This window comes from Lates calcarifer, linkage group LG20 (assembly GCF_001640805.2).
Source record: "Lates calcarifer isolate ASB-BC8 linkage group LG20, TLL_Latcal_v3, whole genome shotgun sequence".
NCBI lineage: Eukaryota > Metazoa > Chordata > Actinopteri > Centropomidae > Lates > Lates calcarifer.
This window is the reverse complement of record NC_066852.1, coordinates 10,528,522-10,548,005: the sequence shown is the minus strand read 5'-3', so window position 1 is coordinate 10,548,005 and position 19,484 is coordinate 10,528,522. Positions and strand designations below refer to the sequence as shown.

Here is a 19,484-nt window from a genome sequence, read left to right as displayed (position 1 = left end):
TCAAGTCAAGACATTGCTATCATAGATCTGATGTCTCTATATCTCAGAAACAGACCATGAGTAAGGACAAGACATGTGTTCTTCAAGTTCTTCAGTAAATGTCACAGGGACATCATGTCACAAGAAAAAATTACCAGGGATGTTTTTCATTGACTTCTTCATGAGTCAAGTTTTCAAGGCAAAGCGGGGACAGTTGAGGTACAAACTCATCAGTTCTGTCCCAAGAAGAATGTGAAAGCTACCTTTGAACTCATTTATTCTTTCCATTTGCCAGCAGTTTTTTTAAATTTCAGTTTTCGTAACTAAAAAAGATAATGTAAACGCAGGAAGTGCTGATGATTTTCCAAATCACGCGATCTTCACCAGCAGATGGAGTTGGCTCAGTTAACATGGAAATATAGATGTAAACTTACTACTTACTTACTCTTCATTATTCTAAACACTCTTAGAATTCCTTCACCATGCTGGGTTAAAAATGCTGACCTTTAATCAACACTTACTTGCTTGCTGAAAAAATGTATTATCAAGGAACCCCCACCCACCCACATACACACACACACACAGAGAAAGAAGAAAAAAACTTTTAAAAGTAATCATTTTCAGGACTCAACCATGCTTGAATTAAAATAGCAGATGTTAGATTTTCAGGTTATATAAAAGCTGTGTGACAAGATATTGAAAAGGCTAGTTGCTGTGGGGACACAACAATCCCTTCACATTACTGCCATCTCCTGGAAGATGCTGTAACTGCCAGTGCACCCTGCACAACTGTGAGAATTTACCTCTACATTCAACCTGCCCAATAAATCTATTAACAAAGTCATCAGCAGAGTCAGCTAGTTACTTTACTAAATACAGACGCGCTAAAATGAAAGTCAGACAGCAACTTGCAGAATCATGCTTCAGTCATCCATCATCGAACTCTAGAAGTACAAAAGACGTGACAGCACCAATTGAAAAATGAGAACTTTATTACAACACACAGACATTATATATCCAGTCACTGTCATAGCATGTAAGGTATACAGTTAGACCTGAAAACTGGCTGCAGTGGATATGGAGCCAGACCCAAGTACCAAGTATTGTAATTTTTAAAACACACCACATGCTCATTAACATCCATTACCTCTGGACACTTCACAACATACAGAGTAGATCTGAGCATGCCAGACTCCTGAAATACAATTACTTTGCATAATAATGTACTGTACAAACTTCTATTGCATACTGACGTACTGTACAAAAATGAACTGACTGCTCTGCTGTATAATTGGAAAACATTAACCACATGGAGCAGGTTTAGTATGCTGCAGTGTGAATGGTAGAATGACACTGGTGGAGAACTGAAGGTGCATGATAAGATGGTTGAGGCTGGGCCATGGCCACACTTAGGATGACATATCCTAGAGATTCTCACCTGTTTGGGTCAAAAGCACCTCCAACTCATGCATGCTAAGGCAACCATGACACTCTTGTGTAAAAAAAATAAGGCAAACAAATCAGCTAGAACAGTAAGTGAGCTGCCATATTAACACAAGTTAGAACCTTCACCATGAATCGGGCACTTACTGTATTTAATATACATACTATGAAGTGTTTTATGTGTGGATTAAAACACAAGTTACAGATTCAAACCATATGAGAAAAAAGTGGAAGACATGTTTGAACTGTGATAGTGCCTTGTGGACACTTAAAAATAACATCAAGGGCAAGACAGACTCAAACCCACGTCTCACTGAGGTACAGGTAAATCCTGGCTTTTACACTATGCAGACACACAATACAGCTAAAAACCTGTATTTCTGCTTCCACTACTTAAACAAATGTACTTAGAGAAAGGCCCAAGGATTCAGATGAAAAATGGAGGCGCTTGGAATGGAACAATATGACTATTCAAAAAAAAAAAAAGAAAAAAGAAAAAAAAAAAAAGAAAAAAGTAAGTATCATTAAAGGGTCAATTCACTCAAATCACACACATCTATGCCTATGGATAAATACCACTATAGTTAAAAAGAGAATGTACAATGGATTTTTTTCTGATCTAGGTGAACTGACCCTTTAACACCTCTTCACAAGCTATACATAAAATTCACCAATTAGCTCAGTAACAATTGTGATCACGACAGTACATAATTAGTCACTGACAGACACACAAAACAAATAATGCAAACTTAGAATCAATACCCGCATTAATTACCTCAGACCAATGCTTGTCTGTTTCTCTCCATTTTTTGCACCCTGCACTATTATTTCTAGAAGGGGCTTCCATTGCAGTTAAACAATATGAGATGAAAACTAACCATCAACAATAGTAGCATATTTCATCTCAGAGGAAAGATGCCAAAAACGTGGTCTGAGATATTAACCCTACCCAAGGAAAGACATGTTGTAGCCTCCAACAAGTCAAAACAATCTAAAATAGTTAATTCAATTCATAAAAGTCTTGGCTGGAAGATTACATGCATCACAATTCTGGTGAGCTGATGCCATGTCAGATTGTAGTGATGCATCTTTTTTAAAATATATCTTTTGGATATACTGTACATACTTATAAGTATGAAAATAGATTGTTTAGCTTGAACAAATCTAAAATGTAAATTTTCAATTTTCGAACACTCAAATTTAAAGAGGGGGCAGGAGGAAGAGCGAGAGGTTAAAAGGTTAAAACATCAACACATTTACAATCTCAAATTTCTCACATATGTACAAAAACAAGGATGTTGTATAAAAGTATACATCTAGGAATAGGCCTGTGGCACACCTGGTACGTAAGCAAAGTAGACATGATGCAGATTTTCCTTCTAGTCTATAGACAAGATTCAGCACACACACAAGGCAGAGTTGTGGTGCTCTGAAAGGACGCTGCGTTCCTCAGAAGAGCTTCTTTCTCTTTTCTGAGCACGAGTCTGATGGGACTGTTCACTTGGTGCTTTGCTATGAGGTGTCTTCTGGGGCAAACCTTTGTTGGGGGGCCGGCCAAGCCGACGGTGAGGACGTTCAAGTTCGGGGGGTGTGTGCGGTGAACGGCGAGACCTCTTTAACGGAGGAGCAGAAGTACCACAGTCCATTTGGGTTGTCGAGTCCTGCTTTTCGAACACATTCTCTGAACCGTCTGAGGGGGGCTGTGAGGCCCTCACAGAGTCAATGTCAGGTAAGAGCTGTGCGGTGGCACAGAAAGCTGCTTCATACAGCCCAAATGCCTGCTCCAGAGATGTGGAACTTTCTCTGAATGGGGAGGGAGCATTCACTGCATCACTCCGCTGTAATAAAGAAAATCCAAAAATATAGTTTTAGTAAAATGAGTAATTGCATTTTATCATCATTCTCTAATTATTATTACTAATAAAATGCACATCTTTTTCCTTGTCAAGAATAAAGAAAGACTTTAAAGACAACTTCAATCTAACATTAAAAATGAGACACACAGATGAAAGCTGTTACAAATGAGTCATGGACTTAACTCATGGAAATAAACAATAGTTTAAAAAATATTGGATTAAGAAATGTTCAAATGGTTCTACACTGAGTTTTAGGTGTGCTGCATGCACAAGTGATAATGTGGATTATAGAGAATGTAGGTTATAAATACAGACATATGACTTTCAATTGAAGAGTGCTAAAGGTAGGTAATCAGGGAGGTCTTAAAGTTCTGTCGTGTATCTATTCATTTAAATGATGATACAATAATTGGTGAGCATTTTCTCACTGGCACTGTGAATTAGCTTTGCAAAATTTTAAATTTTCAATATATTTGCAGTATCAATAACAGGTTTATTGTGCACTGGAGATTTATGCTTAAGTAAAATGACAAACCGATGTCAGCTATTAGCTACAGTACCTGGGAATAACATGACTTTCTGTTGTGCATCAATGAATTAGGTCTGGCAATTTGTTGTTTAAATAAGCAGAGCAGCTTCACTGTCTCCCTCTACTGGCACCCAAAGTACCATCACGCTTTTAGCCTTTTAATCATAAAGTAAAATTTACCAAGGTATTCAATGCTTTTGAATCGGTTGTCTCATTTTCTCTGATTCTCTGACCACTACTACTGTATCTAATAATACCAGTGTTTCCAAGCAGATTGGACTAACCAAGAGAAAGAGGATTTTATCATTTTTATACTCAAACAACTAAATGTTACCACCTGGTTCAACAATATGAGCCTGGCTATTGATCTAATGAGTTTTTTAAGTCACCGGCTGGTCATGCTGCTGACACTTCTGGTACTTTTTTGTTTCTGAGCAGTCACCTCACTACCACTCCAGGCATGTCCATCCCTCATGTTCTTCTCCATATATCTCATCTTCTTCATAAAACATGCCATCCTCATGCTCCGCCTGTTGGCCCCGAAAACAAAGAGTGATTTGGTGAACCAGTGGTCCACTAATGGAAACCGTTGGTGTGACTGTTGGTGTCTATGAGCCATCATATTTTAACAGAGAAAATATTAAAACGACAATAAAAAATGGACTGGAATATATAAAGGACAATATGGTGAACAGCAAACAACAAACACACAAAAATATTCAGTATATTTTTCCACTGTCAGAGTGGTCCTGAGGTTCTCTCCCCAGTGCAACCGACTCTGCATTTGGAAAATATTTGTCATGTTGCTGTATGATTTATATGGTTCATCATAATGCCACATTGCAAAAGGAGGATGCAACAAAGCTATGGCACTGACCTTTGGGACCTCACACGTGTTATAAGGGGTTCCAGGGTATGGAACATGGTCAATTCCAGTAGCCATGTCAACAACAATCTCATCTCGATGCATAGGGATAGGTGGTCCTCCGCGCTCCTGCAGGGCCAGGACGATAACTGTTGTGTTGTCTGCACGGAGCATGCGTTCTTTCCAAAACAGCAGCGCTGTGCATCCCAGTCGGCGAGCGCAGGACATTCCCTTTGGTCCCTGAAGAAATCAACAGAAGAAGAAATAAAACTCTTTTCTGTAAATCCTTGGTGCTATCACTAAATCACTAAATTCCAGTGCTTCTAGGCTGCAACAAATATGAAAATGAAGGAAAAATAATCCTATTCTTATAAACACTAGGGACATTTTATCCTCTCAAAATTGTAACTCCTTGAAATCTAAAACCACATTCAACAGAAATGTGCAAAATGTGCCATTACGTACCACCATTTTGTCGTGGCTATAACACATGTTAACAGCATTCTTGGGAGGCATCATATTCCATAGTCCATCACTGCCGAGGATGATGTAGCGGTGCCGTTTGGGGTCAAGGGTCATCACAGTGGTATCAGGCTCTGGAGAAACCACAAATTCCCCACTGTAGAAATCATAGCTCCAGAGATCACCTGTCGGCAAATGAGAAAATATATTGCTTTTAGAGGAATAATCATACAAAATGTATTGTTTTCCAATGTACAATGTCATTTTTTGGACACTAATCCCTAGAAAAGAAAGGTAATTTTTACCGAGGGATCGGGCCACAGCCAGGAAGGGGATCTGGTCAATGACGGTACTTCTCCTCACAGGGCCGTTATGGGTCAGTCTGGGCCTCTTCCACACAACACGGTTCACCCCAGATTTTTTCATCACACTACAGTTACAAGATCAAATCAACAAACTTCAATACAATCCAAATATACAGCAGCGCTAAATGAACAAGTTCAAGAAAATATATACCCTCCATGTGATGATATTTGGCTGTCTGACATAACCCCTGACCTTATGATTCATACTTGAAAAATGCCTCCACAGAGGAAGTGGTCCATCAAGTCCTAACCAACAACTCACCTGCCACCCAGTCGTTCAATCCTTTCTTTTTCTTTAGGAAGTTCAGGTTTATGGTCTTGTGTTACTTCAAGTGCCTGGAGTGTGATATCAGAGTCATTTTCTTTCACTCCAACCACTACTGCTGAATCCCCTACATGGGCAACATACATGTGAACTCCACGGATCACAATCACGCTGGCTGTGGTGCCTGATGTACTGGGCAGGCCAGTAATAGTCTTTGGCCACTCCGCTGTAAGGGGAAAAGATAAGCAAAAAGTATTCAAAATGATTAATGTCACTCATAGATCAAAGTTTACAAAGGGGGGCACCGCTGGTAGAGTAATCTGTAATAAATGAAGACTAACTGGGAAGAGCTAGTGAAGAGGGTACACACTGAAGGTAAGTAGAAGGTAGATTTAAGGTAGAAATACTGTACTGAACTTACAGTATGACTGACTTACATGCCACACCAGTGAAGGCGTAAGAGGATCGTGAATGTAAGGATTAAGATAGTTAAGAAGCCTTTCCATCTGTCATAAAGGTGTTAATATTATCTACCCAGCTCAGGAGGACTTTCCTCATCCTTACAATGGCTCTACCACAAAGTGAGTTAGCACACATGCAAACAAACATGTAAACTTCAGCCTGTAAGTTAATTAGACTCAAATACACTTTTGAACCAGATTAACTACATTTCTGCAGAAGCTACACATCCTGTTGCCTTAAGAGCAAACATAAGCAATTGTGGGGTTCTGTATCTGTACTCTACTGTTGCTTCTTACAGTATCAGCAGGACTCGAAAAGTAAAACAAATGCTGTGTTTTAAACCAAAACACAGAGGGAAGGGAAGCCAAATTAAAGCAATGTGCTTCGTTTGATGAGAAAAAAACAAACAAAACAAAACAAAACAAAACAAATAAACTAACTACCTGCAAACTCTACTACTATCACATAGCATAACATTAAGATAGATTCTGCTTGTTACTGATCTTTGGGGTGTTTCATAGATCATGATAATCACTTAGCTGGGCTGACTTGAGTAAATCAGACTTATTCTTGAAAAATTCAGTTTCATAAAGCAGGATTAGATAGGTTTGACCCATATTACCATAGAAACAGATCCATTCAGAACAGCCTCATGCTATTCAGGCTAGTTTTAGACTTAGCTTCACCTCACATGTGAAGCACTGCATTCTACCGAACAGACTGAAACACTGCATTTTCTACAAAATGTAACTCCAGCAGTAAATACCCAGTACCTCACTGCTGCAGACAGTTCTCTTGAACCTGGTGCTTTACATACTGTCAAAGGCTTAGTGGCTTTGTCCATATTACTCATATCATATTAGGTTTAATATGTGCTTCTCTGTGACTGCGAACAGTTTGCTTTACCTCATTCTTCATGGTGAGCTGGTGTGATTTGAATTTAATGTCTCAGGTCTGTGTTTTAAGGCACTGAATGAGGAATTCTTAATGCCAGCTTGAATAACCTCAATGACCCTAGACATAGAGCCAGAGTCATAAAAAAAAAACTATCCTCAACTACAAGCAGAACAAGGAGTCCTGCAACAGATGGCCTGGCCCCCACAGAGGCCTGATCTCAGTATCATCGAATCAGCCTGGGATTACATGAGGAAACAGAAGAAAATGGGGCCGTAATTTATGATTATTTTCATTACCAATAAATCTGCCATTTTTTCTCAATTAATTGGTAATTAATTAAATCATACACCATCAGAAAAAAAGAATGGAAATGTATGTTAGATTTGCACACAGCCCACTTCAATATATTCAGATGTCTTGTTTTGTCTGACCAACAGTCCTAAACCCAAAGATATTGGGATGACTATTATAAAAACCAATAATTTTCTATCGACCAACTAATCTATTAACTGACTAATCATTGCAACTCTAGAGACAATTGAGGGATGAATCCAAAGAACAACTGTGATCTCTCCGAGATGCTTAGAACTATCTACTTGCCAAGTACCTTGAAAAACTGTGTGCAAGTGTACCCAGGAGAACTGGTGTTGCTCTAAAGGTAGAGGATGGTCACACCATCCTGATGTAGCTTTTTTTTCTGTCTAGTTTACCTTGCACGACACTTACAGTACTTAAGAACTATCCTGGCATTATTTTTTAAAGCATCCTTATACTTTTAGCCCCTAAAACTTTTGTAAATATATCAATTACAGAGTATCTCTTATTAATTGAACAATACACCATGTTTTTTAACTAATTAACTAAATCATATACATATCAGTTCAATCAGAAAAATGTTAAAATTGAATGCCACCAGCACACTATAGCACTGACCAGTTAAACTTGGTAAACCACCGGGTGAACTCAGCAATCGTCAATCTGATTGACAGGTTTAGGTCCTTTATTGATGTTTTCTAACGTTAGTCAAGGTTTGTCAAGCGTTTAACCTTGAATCCACTCATATCTACTTCCATGATGGAAACATCCGTCACTTGTTTTGTGGGGGTCTTGTCAGCTCTGAACGCAGCGTGGTCAAATGAAGGCTCAGTGAGTTCATTTAATCCTCATACCAGCTGAGTGGGGATGCTGTCTCATGTGACACCGTTTGCTATCGAACGGTTACAGCAACACACAGGCAGCAATACATATGAGAGAGCAGTAAATATGAGGATAAAAACTACAAGTAAGCTTAACTTTAATGACTTACGTAGCTCTTTCCACATTGCATGATGACAGGCGATGAAGCCTTTCCGAAGAGCAGCACACACTTCATTGTGATCCTTCGACCAAAATCCCCGCTGCCTTTTCAACAAATCCCACAGATTTTCCTGTGCGAAATGCGCAGCTTCCCGACCGCCGTGACCATCGAAAACAGCGAAAAACGCCACAGACTTACGAGTATCGACTACGTGCTCTGCGACTTTTTCGTCTGATGCCGGTGCACTGTCGTTGCCGCTGTCCTCGTTTGATAGACTCTCCACCCACATTGCAGAAGCTGGACCGGAGTGGGCAGCAACGTCATGCTCATGTGTCTCATTTTCAGTCTGTTTGGTGGGTTCACTCTCCGTTTTTCCCTGTCCTCCATGTCTCTGCGACTTTGGATAATCTTCGACTGGCGTCGCCGTCGGCTCGTACTCGATCCTTATCTCGACAACATCCTCCATGTATTTCCTCCCCCCTTGCTCGGAAAATGCGCTCATACGGAATATTATTGCGTCGTCCATGATGGTGAACGCCTATTGTTAATTATCTAAACAATTAAAGAGCACATGTAGTCAGTAACTGTGCCTTGTAACCTAAAATTTTGAACCGATTTTGCCGCGACTGTGTGGCCGAAGGCTTCCTTCCTTTTTGTTTATCTTCTCCGAGACGTCCCGCTGTACGTAATGACGTCCGTTTTTTCCGCCTATCAACTTAGCAACTACGCATGGCACGCTTGACTATGGTGCTGCCTTTACTGGCATTCGAAAACAGTGGGATCACATGAAGCCACCATATTACAGACCCTCAAAATTTCAAATAGTCATGAATGTGACCCTTTCCATAACTCACGTGGTGATACTACGCTCAATTTGTCACGTCACAAACTCTCACTATGATAACTCAAGAGAACTTTCCAAGGTCGAGTCCTGAAGAGATAAAGAGACCTTAACGTTGCAAGTTGTGCACAGAATTCAGCCCAGTACGGTGGTAGCACAACAGCCACAGTAAGCAAACAATATTTGAAGATTTTGTTTTGTTTTGTAGCATAGACTGTATGGTTGTGATAGCTATGTGCCTAAATGGATCCATATTTTCGGAAGCAGTATCACAGCTTGCACGCAGTTTTTAGATATTAACAGTAAATAACAGTAAATTTTAGCTAACTCTGAACTAAGCTAAACCTCTCTACTCAGACCCACACGTTTTTCTTTCTGTAGCGAAACGTTACTGCTTTGTTACTTTTAAAATATTCTTATGAGTGTAGTGCATAGCCTTATTATGCAAAAACAGGTTTGAAATTAATAGGTTCAAAAGCCTCGTCATTTTAATGGTCAGCATGCTTTTAAGCCTTGATTTGCACGTTGCTTTACTCGGACTTGCCCCAAAGAACTTCACACCTAACCTCAGACTTGCACAGACCTGCTGAATTGTCTTGAATGACCCCACACTTAAACCAGAAAATCTTTTGTTTTGTCTTAAAAACTTGTTGACCTGCTTAAGTGAGGGTGCAGGCGCGGCTGTAGGCCCTTTTCAATGAAGAAATTTTGACATGTCACAACAGGAAAAGTTGATGATTCAATTCCATTTAGTTGTTTTTCAGGGTCCTGATTTTCTGTACACTGGGTTACTGTCACACTGCCATGGCTTACAAGAGGTTGAAGCTATTGTTAACATTATTAGATGCTAATGCAGAATTCTGCTGTGAAAACAGGCCAGTCTTGCTCCTCTGCCAACTATTGGACAGCAATCTTCACCACACCCAAGCTAATGTTGACTAAGTTGGCCTTGCTATTGCTCAATATCAATTAATTGAATGGATTTAATATTTTTTATTTGCTAGTAGGTGTTGAGATTCTCTTAATTGTAGGCCTCTTGTCAAGCACTATGGAGTTTCTTTCCATATCTTCATTCAGGAGCATGGTCTTTCAATTTGAGGGCATTATTTCTTCATTTTACATATAGATTTTTAAATGTTTTCCCTTTAAAACATTGCCTCTCTCTCTCAAGTAGTCCCTGCTTGAGCACAAATTGGCTCTGCTCCAGCTGATTAACTACTTGTCTGCACTCATATTGTTGGTTGTGCAAACATCCTGTGCCTCAGTTTTAGGCCTTCTCTCCAAGCAGTTTTAAACATGCTATGGTACAGCCTATATTGAAGAAATCTAGCCTTGACCATGTTGATCCAGCCAAGACCGATAGATAGGCCTATATCTAAGTGGCCATTTTTATTAAAGGTTTAGAAAAAATAAGTTTTAATTGGCTGGTGAGGTTTTTAAATGATAAAGGAAGTTAAGTTCAAATCAGGGTTTAATTTTACTCAGCACAGAGACAGTTCTCCTTAAAGTGATTAATGACCGTCTTTTAGGTTAAGATGCAGGCCTCTGTTCGACTTTCTCTTGACATCAGCGTTTCTTTTGATGCAACAGATCATGGGCTTCTTTAAAATTGTTTGAGGGACTGTGTTGGTATCTCAGGTTCTGCTTTTAACTGGTTTAAGTCTTAGATTTACAATAGAACCTTTCCAGTACTTATTGGTTGCTTCTCATCATCCTCCTCTCCATAATTGTGGGGTACCTCAAGTTTCTATTCTGTGTACAGTCCTTTTCTCACTATAATGTGCTCCCATTACGTCATATAATGCAAAGACACAATGTCTCTTACCTGCTTAACTTAAATCAAAGTGTGGATGAATCAAAACTACTTGCAGAAGTTCCATTGATCCATTGTGCAACTAAGCACCTCAAGCACCAGCTCGGATCCTTAGTGTCCTACACAACACAGAAATGTAGGTGTTATATTTGACTGTAACCTCAGCAGATCAAGAAAGTTGTCCAAACATTTTTTTACAACGAAGAACCATCTCCTAAATGAAATCCTTTCTGTCCTTCAGTGACTTGGAAAAGGTCATTCATGCTCTGATTTTTGATAGACTCAACTATTGCAACTTTCTGTACTTAGTCAGAAGCAACTGTCATGCTTACAACTTGTTCAGAACTCTGCTGCCAGCCTCTAAATGAGCATCAAGGAAAAAAAAACCCTGGTTCCCTTTACATTTTAGAGATGATTTATTATGAGTCAATTTTACCAAACACATTTTATCAAAAATGTGTATCTTCCTTTTAACAGGAAGAAACCTTGAACAGAACTGGGCGCTGAGTGGGCATCTATTTGCCTTCACTGTTTGGGTTGAGAGATTACCACTCTTATTTACACTTTTTTCCATAGCAAACAAGGTCCTTATTGTCCTGCCAAAGAATATGCAGATTTTCTTCAGGCGGCTCTTCTTAACTTTGGCAGGTGGACCCTCATCAGGTGACCCACCACTGGCTGATGTCTCCTCAGCTGGACTGGCTGCACCTTGTGTAACAGCTGATTCCTCTGCAGCTCTCCACCTGCACTGTGATGAGGCTGTCACAGGAACGACGAGCAGTTGAACAAAGTATGGCTTAAGGCTCTTGACCTTTGGGCTCTTCCTCAGCTTCACCGACATTAGGTAGCACCTTGTCCAATTTGTCCTTTGTTAACACCATAATCTTCTGTAATGAATCCTCGACACTGAGTAAAGCATGACAATAAATTAAAGGGCTCTCAATCAGTAAACAAATCTGTCCATTAATTCAGTCAATTATCTATCCAAACCTACTGAAGCCAAAAGACAGTCACTAACTACAAGCTTGTGTATTTCATCCCCAGATGGACCATCGTAACAAAGGGCTGTGCGAGAGCCCTCTCTGGAGTGATCCTCTTCTCTGGGCCTGTATCGAGAAAGCATTTCAGGAGGGAAATGCTCTTTGATCCCCCAGCTCAGCTTCCTCCATCTCTGGATAGTGTTGGATTTAGAAACAAAGTAGGTGACAGTTCAGTTTAACTGCTTCTTGTTTCTCTGCAACAGAGATAATTGGCAATTCTTTCTTTAGTTATGAAAGGGACTGCTTATTGTCAGGTCACCCAAGCGTCTAAAAAGGCTCTGCCATCTTTTGGGCTCAATGCCACTCCCGAGCTGGAATATTCTTGGGGTCTACAGGAACAACATATGTTGGTCAGGCTTCCTTCTAAATGTGTTAAATACTTTAAAATGGTTGTTTGTTCATTTACTGGCTGGTACTCAGTTTATTGCTTCAGGTCCGAGGGAACAATACCAATACCCTTCATGCCATCAAAGGCCTGGTTAAAGATACCATTGACCAGGTTAAGTTATGTTATTTCAGTATGTAACTTCTTTCTCAGCTGGCTGAGTATATCACTATTACTTGTTGATGACTGAATCAAAGTCACATAGTCTTTACCTGGTGCGTTACTGGCTGTATGTCACTGAGAGACAGTGACTTCCTGTATCATTCCCTGATCAGTTGAACAAGACTCCTGACAAGACTAGACAAGTTTGTCCTTTGTGTTCAGACTTTTCAAAGAACTGAACCACGTTCTTATTGACTGGATCAAGAGATCTCACTACTATACGCATTCTGATCTGTGAAGAAAATAGGAAAAATGCCATAGGTATTGTAAGGGACATAGCATGGTGCCAGAAGTTTATTTAATAAACAAGTTTATATTGAGGGTCACATCCTTTTCATCTGTGGACAGAGAACACATGAAGAGGGAAGGAGAACATGTGAAGGTTACAACATGGACTCAGTGGGGGTCAACACATCATGCACAAATGTAGCTGAAGAATTCATTATGCTCATGTAAATAAACATTTTGTTATCATCCCACGACCACATGAAGAATAATAATCTGTTCCATACAGAATATGGTGCCATGTCCATTTCAATGTGTGGCAATCCCAAAAAATGAGAACAGCAAAATACACTGAATGAAGAAGGCTTCACTAAAACATTTTCTCAAGCTCTTAGCCTGCAAAGTAACTTATACCTTCATTTCATGTAGATACACTTTGTGCTATTTTAATGTAACTTCTTCAAAAATCGATATGCCAGTCTGTCTCACTGTAATGTCCTTTCCTCTAGCACCACCCTTAGGCCCAGGAATGCACCATACTAATCTCTGAAACATTTCTGCTCACCAGAAAATAAACCTTTTGGATTAAATACAGCCTCTCAAAATAATATTTTATCTATAAAACATTTTTATTTTCACATGTGCATCACACATTATATGGTGCATGTTCATTGTTGTTAAATCTTACATATTTTGTATTATTATTACTTAGAGAGAGATCACAGGAATATCAGTAAACCAAAGTCACAATGAAACACTCAACAAAGAGTAGTGTTTGGAGGGTAACTTTTAAAATGTTTTTTCACTACAGATTACAGAATGCATGCCCTTAATTATAATGTCTAATATATTCTGTCAGATTACCCATATTAAGTAATGTATTTTAAATACTTTGGATTACTTAAGCATTGTCTTACATTATTGTTTCATGTTAACACAGTGAATGAATGTGACATTAAAACAATACTACTACCTAAAGTAGACTGAACCCAGGAGTCATTCTGATGGTCCCAGTTTTTTCCCATTTCAGTTTTTGTCTGTTTACCCAAAGCATGAAATGGGTGAAAAAGGTACATAATCACAATCATGTAGATTTTCAATGCTGTACATAGCGCAGAAATGAACAAAAATGTGTAGTTGTAGTTGTTTAAAAGTACTCTTAGGCAACTATATGTTGTTAGATAGAAATAATTGGCTAAAAATATACTACACATCATGAATGTTGCGAACTGGCTGGTCTCCACTTGTAATTTGTGTGTTAGCTAGACCTGCTTAACGAGCAAGTATGCATCCCATTACTCCCCAACACAGATAAAGAGCTAGGTCTTTAAAATACAAGTAAGTAACTCATTGAAGTTTTAACTGCTGTCAGGATGTTGGGTACACATGTGAACATTTCTCATTTTTATCAAGACTGGATGTCAAAAAAAAAATGGTTACCTGGAAACTGTCAGTCTGCTTCCTGTATGGCTGCCCAGCACCTCTGTGACCGGTTATTCCCCTAACTTTGTACCACTTGTCACTTTGCATTAAAAAAAAAAAAAACTCTATAGACTGTGTAATGTTGATTGTATTAACCAAAAGTCTTCAGAAAGAGGAAATTGGCCAACAGCTGCCTTTCGACTACTCAAAGTGCACTATTGGGAAGAAAGTATGTCTCTGGGGATGGGTTGACCACTAACTAAGATGTGTGTGTTTATGTTTAGAGCTGACAGATTTGTGTCAAATTGCTAATGATTTTACAGTGATTCAGTGAATGACTGAGATACTCATTCCCCCCCGAATCATATGCAAAGCAAAAAAGTGTGCTCAGTGTAATATTTAATGTAATTAATTTTGACTCCGTAATACAGCACAGGTGTATTCATTTAATACCATACTTGTTGCCTTATCAATGATGTTAATTTTCCATTCCTTGAATGGCATTTCATGGGGATTTGCAGACAGGGAGAATGTATGCTAAGCACAGGATTGCATGTTTAAAAGAAAAAAAAAGAAAAAAGCACACTGCAAGAAATGGTATACATAGTTTTGGAGTTACTACTGCACATTTTGATGTTTGAATAAGCCCTTTATCAGGTGGTGCTACACTAATGCCAGGTGGTGGCAGTGTTAATCCAGTCAAATAGGCTTTTATTTTTAACCTTTTCTCCCAGTTTTCACAGAACTTCTTGTATATTTTACAGTATATATCTGCAGTATGCCGATATATACTGTATATTAAACTATTCATAAATGGCAGCACACATGCATCTACTTTATCATGAAAAAAAAAACAAAAACTAGTTGGATCTCAGATGTGTTACCATTGTGATATCATTGATGTATGGCTTTCATATGGAAACCACATTCACATTCACTATGACACCACACAAATGAATTCATGACTTGACAAGGTAATCCCACCTGTGGTACAGGCTGCTGTGCATGTTTATGTATATACTGTTAATGTGTGTGTCAGCATGCATTAATGCCAGAGGTCACAAGTGACAGTATGAAAGTAGTACAAGTTTGTGCACTGTTTATGGAGATGTAATGCATTGCCTGTACGCCTCCCGGGACCTTGAGAGATGTGTTTTTTGTGACTGCACTGAAATAATGCTGTTTTTTTAATTCCAAAAGACATTTTCAAATTGTTGGTTTGCTTTGTAATGAACACTACAGAGAAATGTAACTGTCTTAGAAAATAAAATGCATGCAAGGTAATCAAATTGCTTTCCAAAAGGGATAACATTCTTGTATTCAAATATTTCTAATTTCTAGCAAAAACCTGAAACATATATGGATTCCTCTCAGCACCTACTCAGCTATGTGATTTCCTGGTTTCTCTGTAGTGGATTTCTCTTCCAGGAAAAATCTTTATATCCCTGTCTTGTGTGTGTGTGCGAGTGAGAGAGAAAGGAAGAGAGCGCTAGAGAGTGAGAAGAGTGAGAGAGAGAGAATACACATGTTTAAGTGGAGAAATTGGAATTTCCCACATTATGCTTTCCCTTGCTGTCTCCATCCCTTCATCCCTTAATACCCATGGCTTTGACCTTGACTTTAACCCTGAAAACCCATGTTTTAGTATCCACCCTCTTTTTCTTTCTTTCTTTCTTTCTTTCTTTCTTTCTTTTCTCTCTCTTATTTTCTTTCTCTTTACTGTTTATGTCCATTAATAGTCCAGTCCTCAGAGAGGTCCTGTCTGCACACAGGCCACCATTACAGATGAAGAGGCAAAGTGATTTCCATGTAAATGGTGTCAGAATGTCATTTTCAAGTGAAGCTGCTGAGAAAATGAATTCCTGAAGACGAAGAGAGATTACCAAGGGGCAATGACACCTGGATTGCATTCTCACAGAGTCCCCATACAGCTCTTGTGTAACGGTCCATCCATAAAAATAGCTTTGTTCGGCTTCCTCACTGTGTAGATGCCGAAGTGTCAGTCAGTCCAATCAAAAATGGGAAAGGCAAAGGGACCCAAATATTACCATATAAATGTATGGTAATATAACCACTGGTCATTCTTTGATATGAGCAAATTACAATTAAGCTTAATGTGTGTGTGTGTGTGTGTGTGTGTATCTATAGTATTCATCAAAGTATAGTCAAAGTGTAATGATCACTTGGTGAAGGTACAATGAGTCCAGGATAAATGAATTATATTTGGAACTCTGTGGACCTCAGGGTCGGCCATTTGTCAATGTGACAGATTCACCATACAGCTAAAGAAACGAATATTAAGACCATGACCAATAATGGAACAGATGATATGACCAAGGGTCAACAAGTTTACCTCAACCTAAACCTCTTTTTTTTCTTTTTCTAACAGCAACAGAGAGAAGACACATCAGGAAAATGCCTATTGCCAACACTTTCAGAGGTTAGTACAGTATGAAGACTCATCACCTCACTGCTTCTATTTTCAATAACTTGCTGTTGAGAGCTGAAATAGATTTGAGATTCTGTACTCAACACCAAAATGTGTCCGTACATATTAATGAGATATCTATCTTAAAAGACAAAAAGTCAAAGTCAATCAAACCTGTTATATGTTCAGGACATACAGAGGATCGAAATGCAGTTTCTCTCAGACCCCCAGTGTTCAGACATTAATAAATAAGAAAATAAATAAATAAAAAACAAGAGGGTTAAAAGGGCAAAGCAAGTTACATACTGTATGAGTACAGTATCTAAGTAATATGAAGAGGTGACCTCTGTACATATTTACTTCATTATGGTCATATGCGATGGAAGGAAAATGATTATTGATTATATGAATTGATTCGCGTCCATATTGACTGTTTCTCCCGTTTAATAGATATAAATAAATAAGTTTGATTTTACAAATGGGAAAGTGTGGTCACTGAATTACACTGATAACACAATGTTTGTTCTAATCCGGAGTTTAATGTAAATATAGTGCCATCATTCATGGGACTTATAGTGTTGTACTGCATAACAGGATGAGAACACAAGGTTTTCACAACAGTAATAAATATCCTGTACCCTCCAAATACAAATCATACATGTTTTTTTAAGATTGATTGTCTATATATCATTGTGTATCTGTAACCACAAGTGATTTGGTCATTCTGACCAGTTTAGCAACATTCCTGCCTGAGAAGACCACGTTTCCTCTTGAGATGATTATCTGTCCAATGTCACACTCCCAAGTCTGCTCCCGTCAGCATGATAGATGACCATGATATTGACTTGAGGTTAATTCAAAACCGCGCCACTGAGTTAGATGAAGGATCTCGATAAGAGCGCTGCTGATAAGAATGCGGTTGAAAAGAAAATTGTTTTGGGTTACATGCCTTGTATGTCCCTCCACTGCAGCAACAGACTATACATTTACCCACCATTTTTTTCACTTAAGAATTATAGGTAAGAATACCCTAAAGGTACAGCTAAGTGTTCATCTTTATGAATTTCTAAATGCTTTCTGATACGTGTTCGGGTCTACAGTATATTTTACATCAAGCCCCTGTATTATTGTGAAGAAGGAACAAATGCCTGGGCATAGATCGATCTTTTCCACAAACTAAAAGAGGAATTAGACAACAGGCTTCTTGTACTCTTTTATGCATATTGTGACAACAGTAAGGAAACCAAAGTAATGCTGATTGGGTGAACTAAATGTAACACAAATGCCACCTAGACAGAGCACCTGCGTATTTAATGACCTGATTTGTATAATCCACCGAGCCCTTCACGCTGCTGTATATGTTAGACTGAATTGAACAAATAGCTGCTGAGCAATGTTGCAGATCAGTTCTCCTTTTGTTACACACATCATTACACAGGAGCAGATGCATTCATCAGTCATGGTGGACATTGATTTAAAAAAATAAAATAAAAATCTCTTGTATTTAAAACTATTCGTATGATGTGAGCACAGGTGAACTAGCGATGAGTTCCACAGACATGCAAGTCAGGTGAACTGAAAACTCTAAAATGTCTATTGGTGTGAATGTGTTTGTCTTTGCTATCTCTATGATGAATTGGGTGTTTTCTTGCACCTTCACTACCTGAATAGGAATAAGCGGGAGACAAAAATAACTGGGGAAAAAAAACATTTCAATTTCACTCAGTGAAAGAGAGAGAGGCAGGCTGGTTTTGCTGCAGGTAAATGTAGACCCTGTGGGATACCTTTCTGCAGATTGTGAACCACAACACAGGGATGTTTCCCCATATTGCAACAACACACTGTGATTCTCTGCCCATTGTTGCAGAAGGCTTGAGCTGTGATAGTTAATTTGGAAAACCACAAAAAAATACTGTGTATAAAAATATATATGTACATCTATATTGTGTTAAGCCATACAATACATTATTGACAGACATACTTAATGAAAGCATTTAGGATAGTCTTCAACATGTAACTGTCCTTAGTGACTAAAAACTGGAAAGGACAAACTGTAAAATAATAATATATATAATAATCATTTTTTAATAGTCTGGGAGCATAAAATGGGAGAAATAAAATGATACTTGTGTTGTTGAATTTCAGTATTTTCTGATGTCCTTCAGTGTGGGAGTTGTCAGGCTTAATCTGTAAGAGTGAATTGTCTGTGTACAGCCTTAGGACCCTGAGGATATTGGACCTAGGTTGCTGCAGAGGTAGGTTTGTGATTTGTATGCACCCCATCTGATAGCGTCTCCTGGATCACAGATGGATTATTTAGGCTTTTCCTTCGGCATAGGTTTTTTCTTTTGATTTTTTCATCCCCTTACTTTGATTTTCTTCTTTTTCAGGGCTACAATATATCTTTCTTTTTCCTTTTTCTCTCATTGTTGGGTGCCTGGATGCCTGAAAACACAGAGTGGCAGATATTTGGCTTTACCAGGGGAAATGGAACAATAATACTGGACAGATAACCTGCAGGGGTAAGTTAAGAAGTTGTACACGTTCACACTGGTGAGTCTTGGTTAGTATTTCACTGTTGTGAGTGCACATTTTTTCTGTAGGTGCCTTCAGAAAGAGTCTAATCCCTTCCCTGCCCATTGATTGATACAGGAGCGGATGCTGTCCACGTGCTGCGGTGCTGAAAGTTATTTGTGGCTGACACAAATTGCCATTGATGTAATTTGTACTCTGATGATTGCATATTGT

General features: G+C 38.8%; 2 protein-coding genes across 5 annotated transcripts in view; one reads left to right on the top strand and one right to left on the bottom strand.

The window, feature by feature from the left end:
- Positions 1-953: 953 nt before the first annotated feature.
- LOC108893731 (protein phosphatase 1D) lies at positions 954-9,090 on the bottom strand. Of its 3 annotated transcripts, none has more exons than XM_018692012.2 (7): positions 8,430-9,089; positions 5,762-5,990; positions 5,440-5,564; positions 5,138-5,319; positions 4,685-4,912; positions 4,250-4,337; positions 3,111-3,260 (listed from the first exon to the last, which is right to left on the bottom strand). In XM_018692012.2, exons 1-6 carry the CDS (start codon positions 8,944-8,946, stop codon positions 4,254-4,256), a joined length of 1,365 nt encoding a protein of 454 aa, XP_018547528.1. In that variant the 5' UTR covers positions 8,947-9,089; the 3' UTR covers positions 3,111-3,260; positions 4,250-4,253. The 3 variants fall into 3 exon arrangements, 2 of the variants coding, with proteins under 2 accessions (XP_018547527.1, XP_018547528.1); XR_001962715.2 differs by having other exon boundaries at positions 3,147-3,260; positions 4,197-4,337; positions 8,430-9,090; XM_018692011.2 differs by lacking the exon at positions 4,250-4,337 and having other exon boundaries at positions 954-3,260; positions 8,430-9,090.
- Positions 9,091-9,194: 104 nt separating this feature from the next.
- The window catches only part of LOC108893730 (roundabout homolog 1), a 95,526-nt gene continuing 85,236 nt past the window's right edge, over positions 9,195-19,484 (top strand). For both annotated transcript variants that reach the window (XM_051078457.1, XM_051078456.1), the window contains exons 1-5: positions 9,195-9,429; positions 11,723-11,918; positions 12,119-12,272; positions 16,698-16,748; positions 19,127-19,258. The gene's annotated coding sequence lies outside the window, so the exon portion shown is untranslated. The remainder of the gene's footprint in view (positions 9,430-11,722; positions 11,919-12,118; positions 12,273-16,697; positions 16,749-19,126; positions 19,259-19,484) is intronic.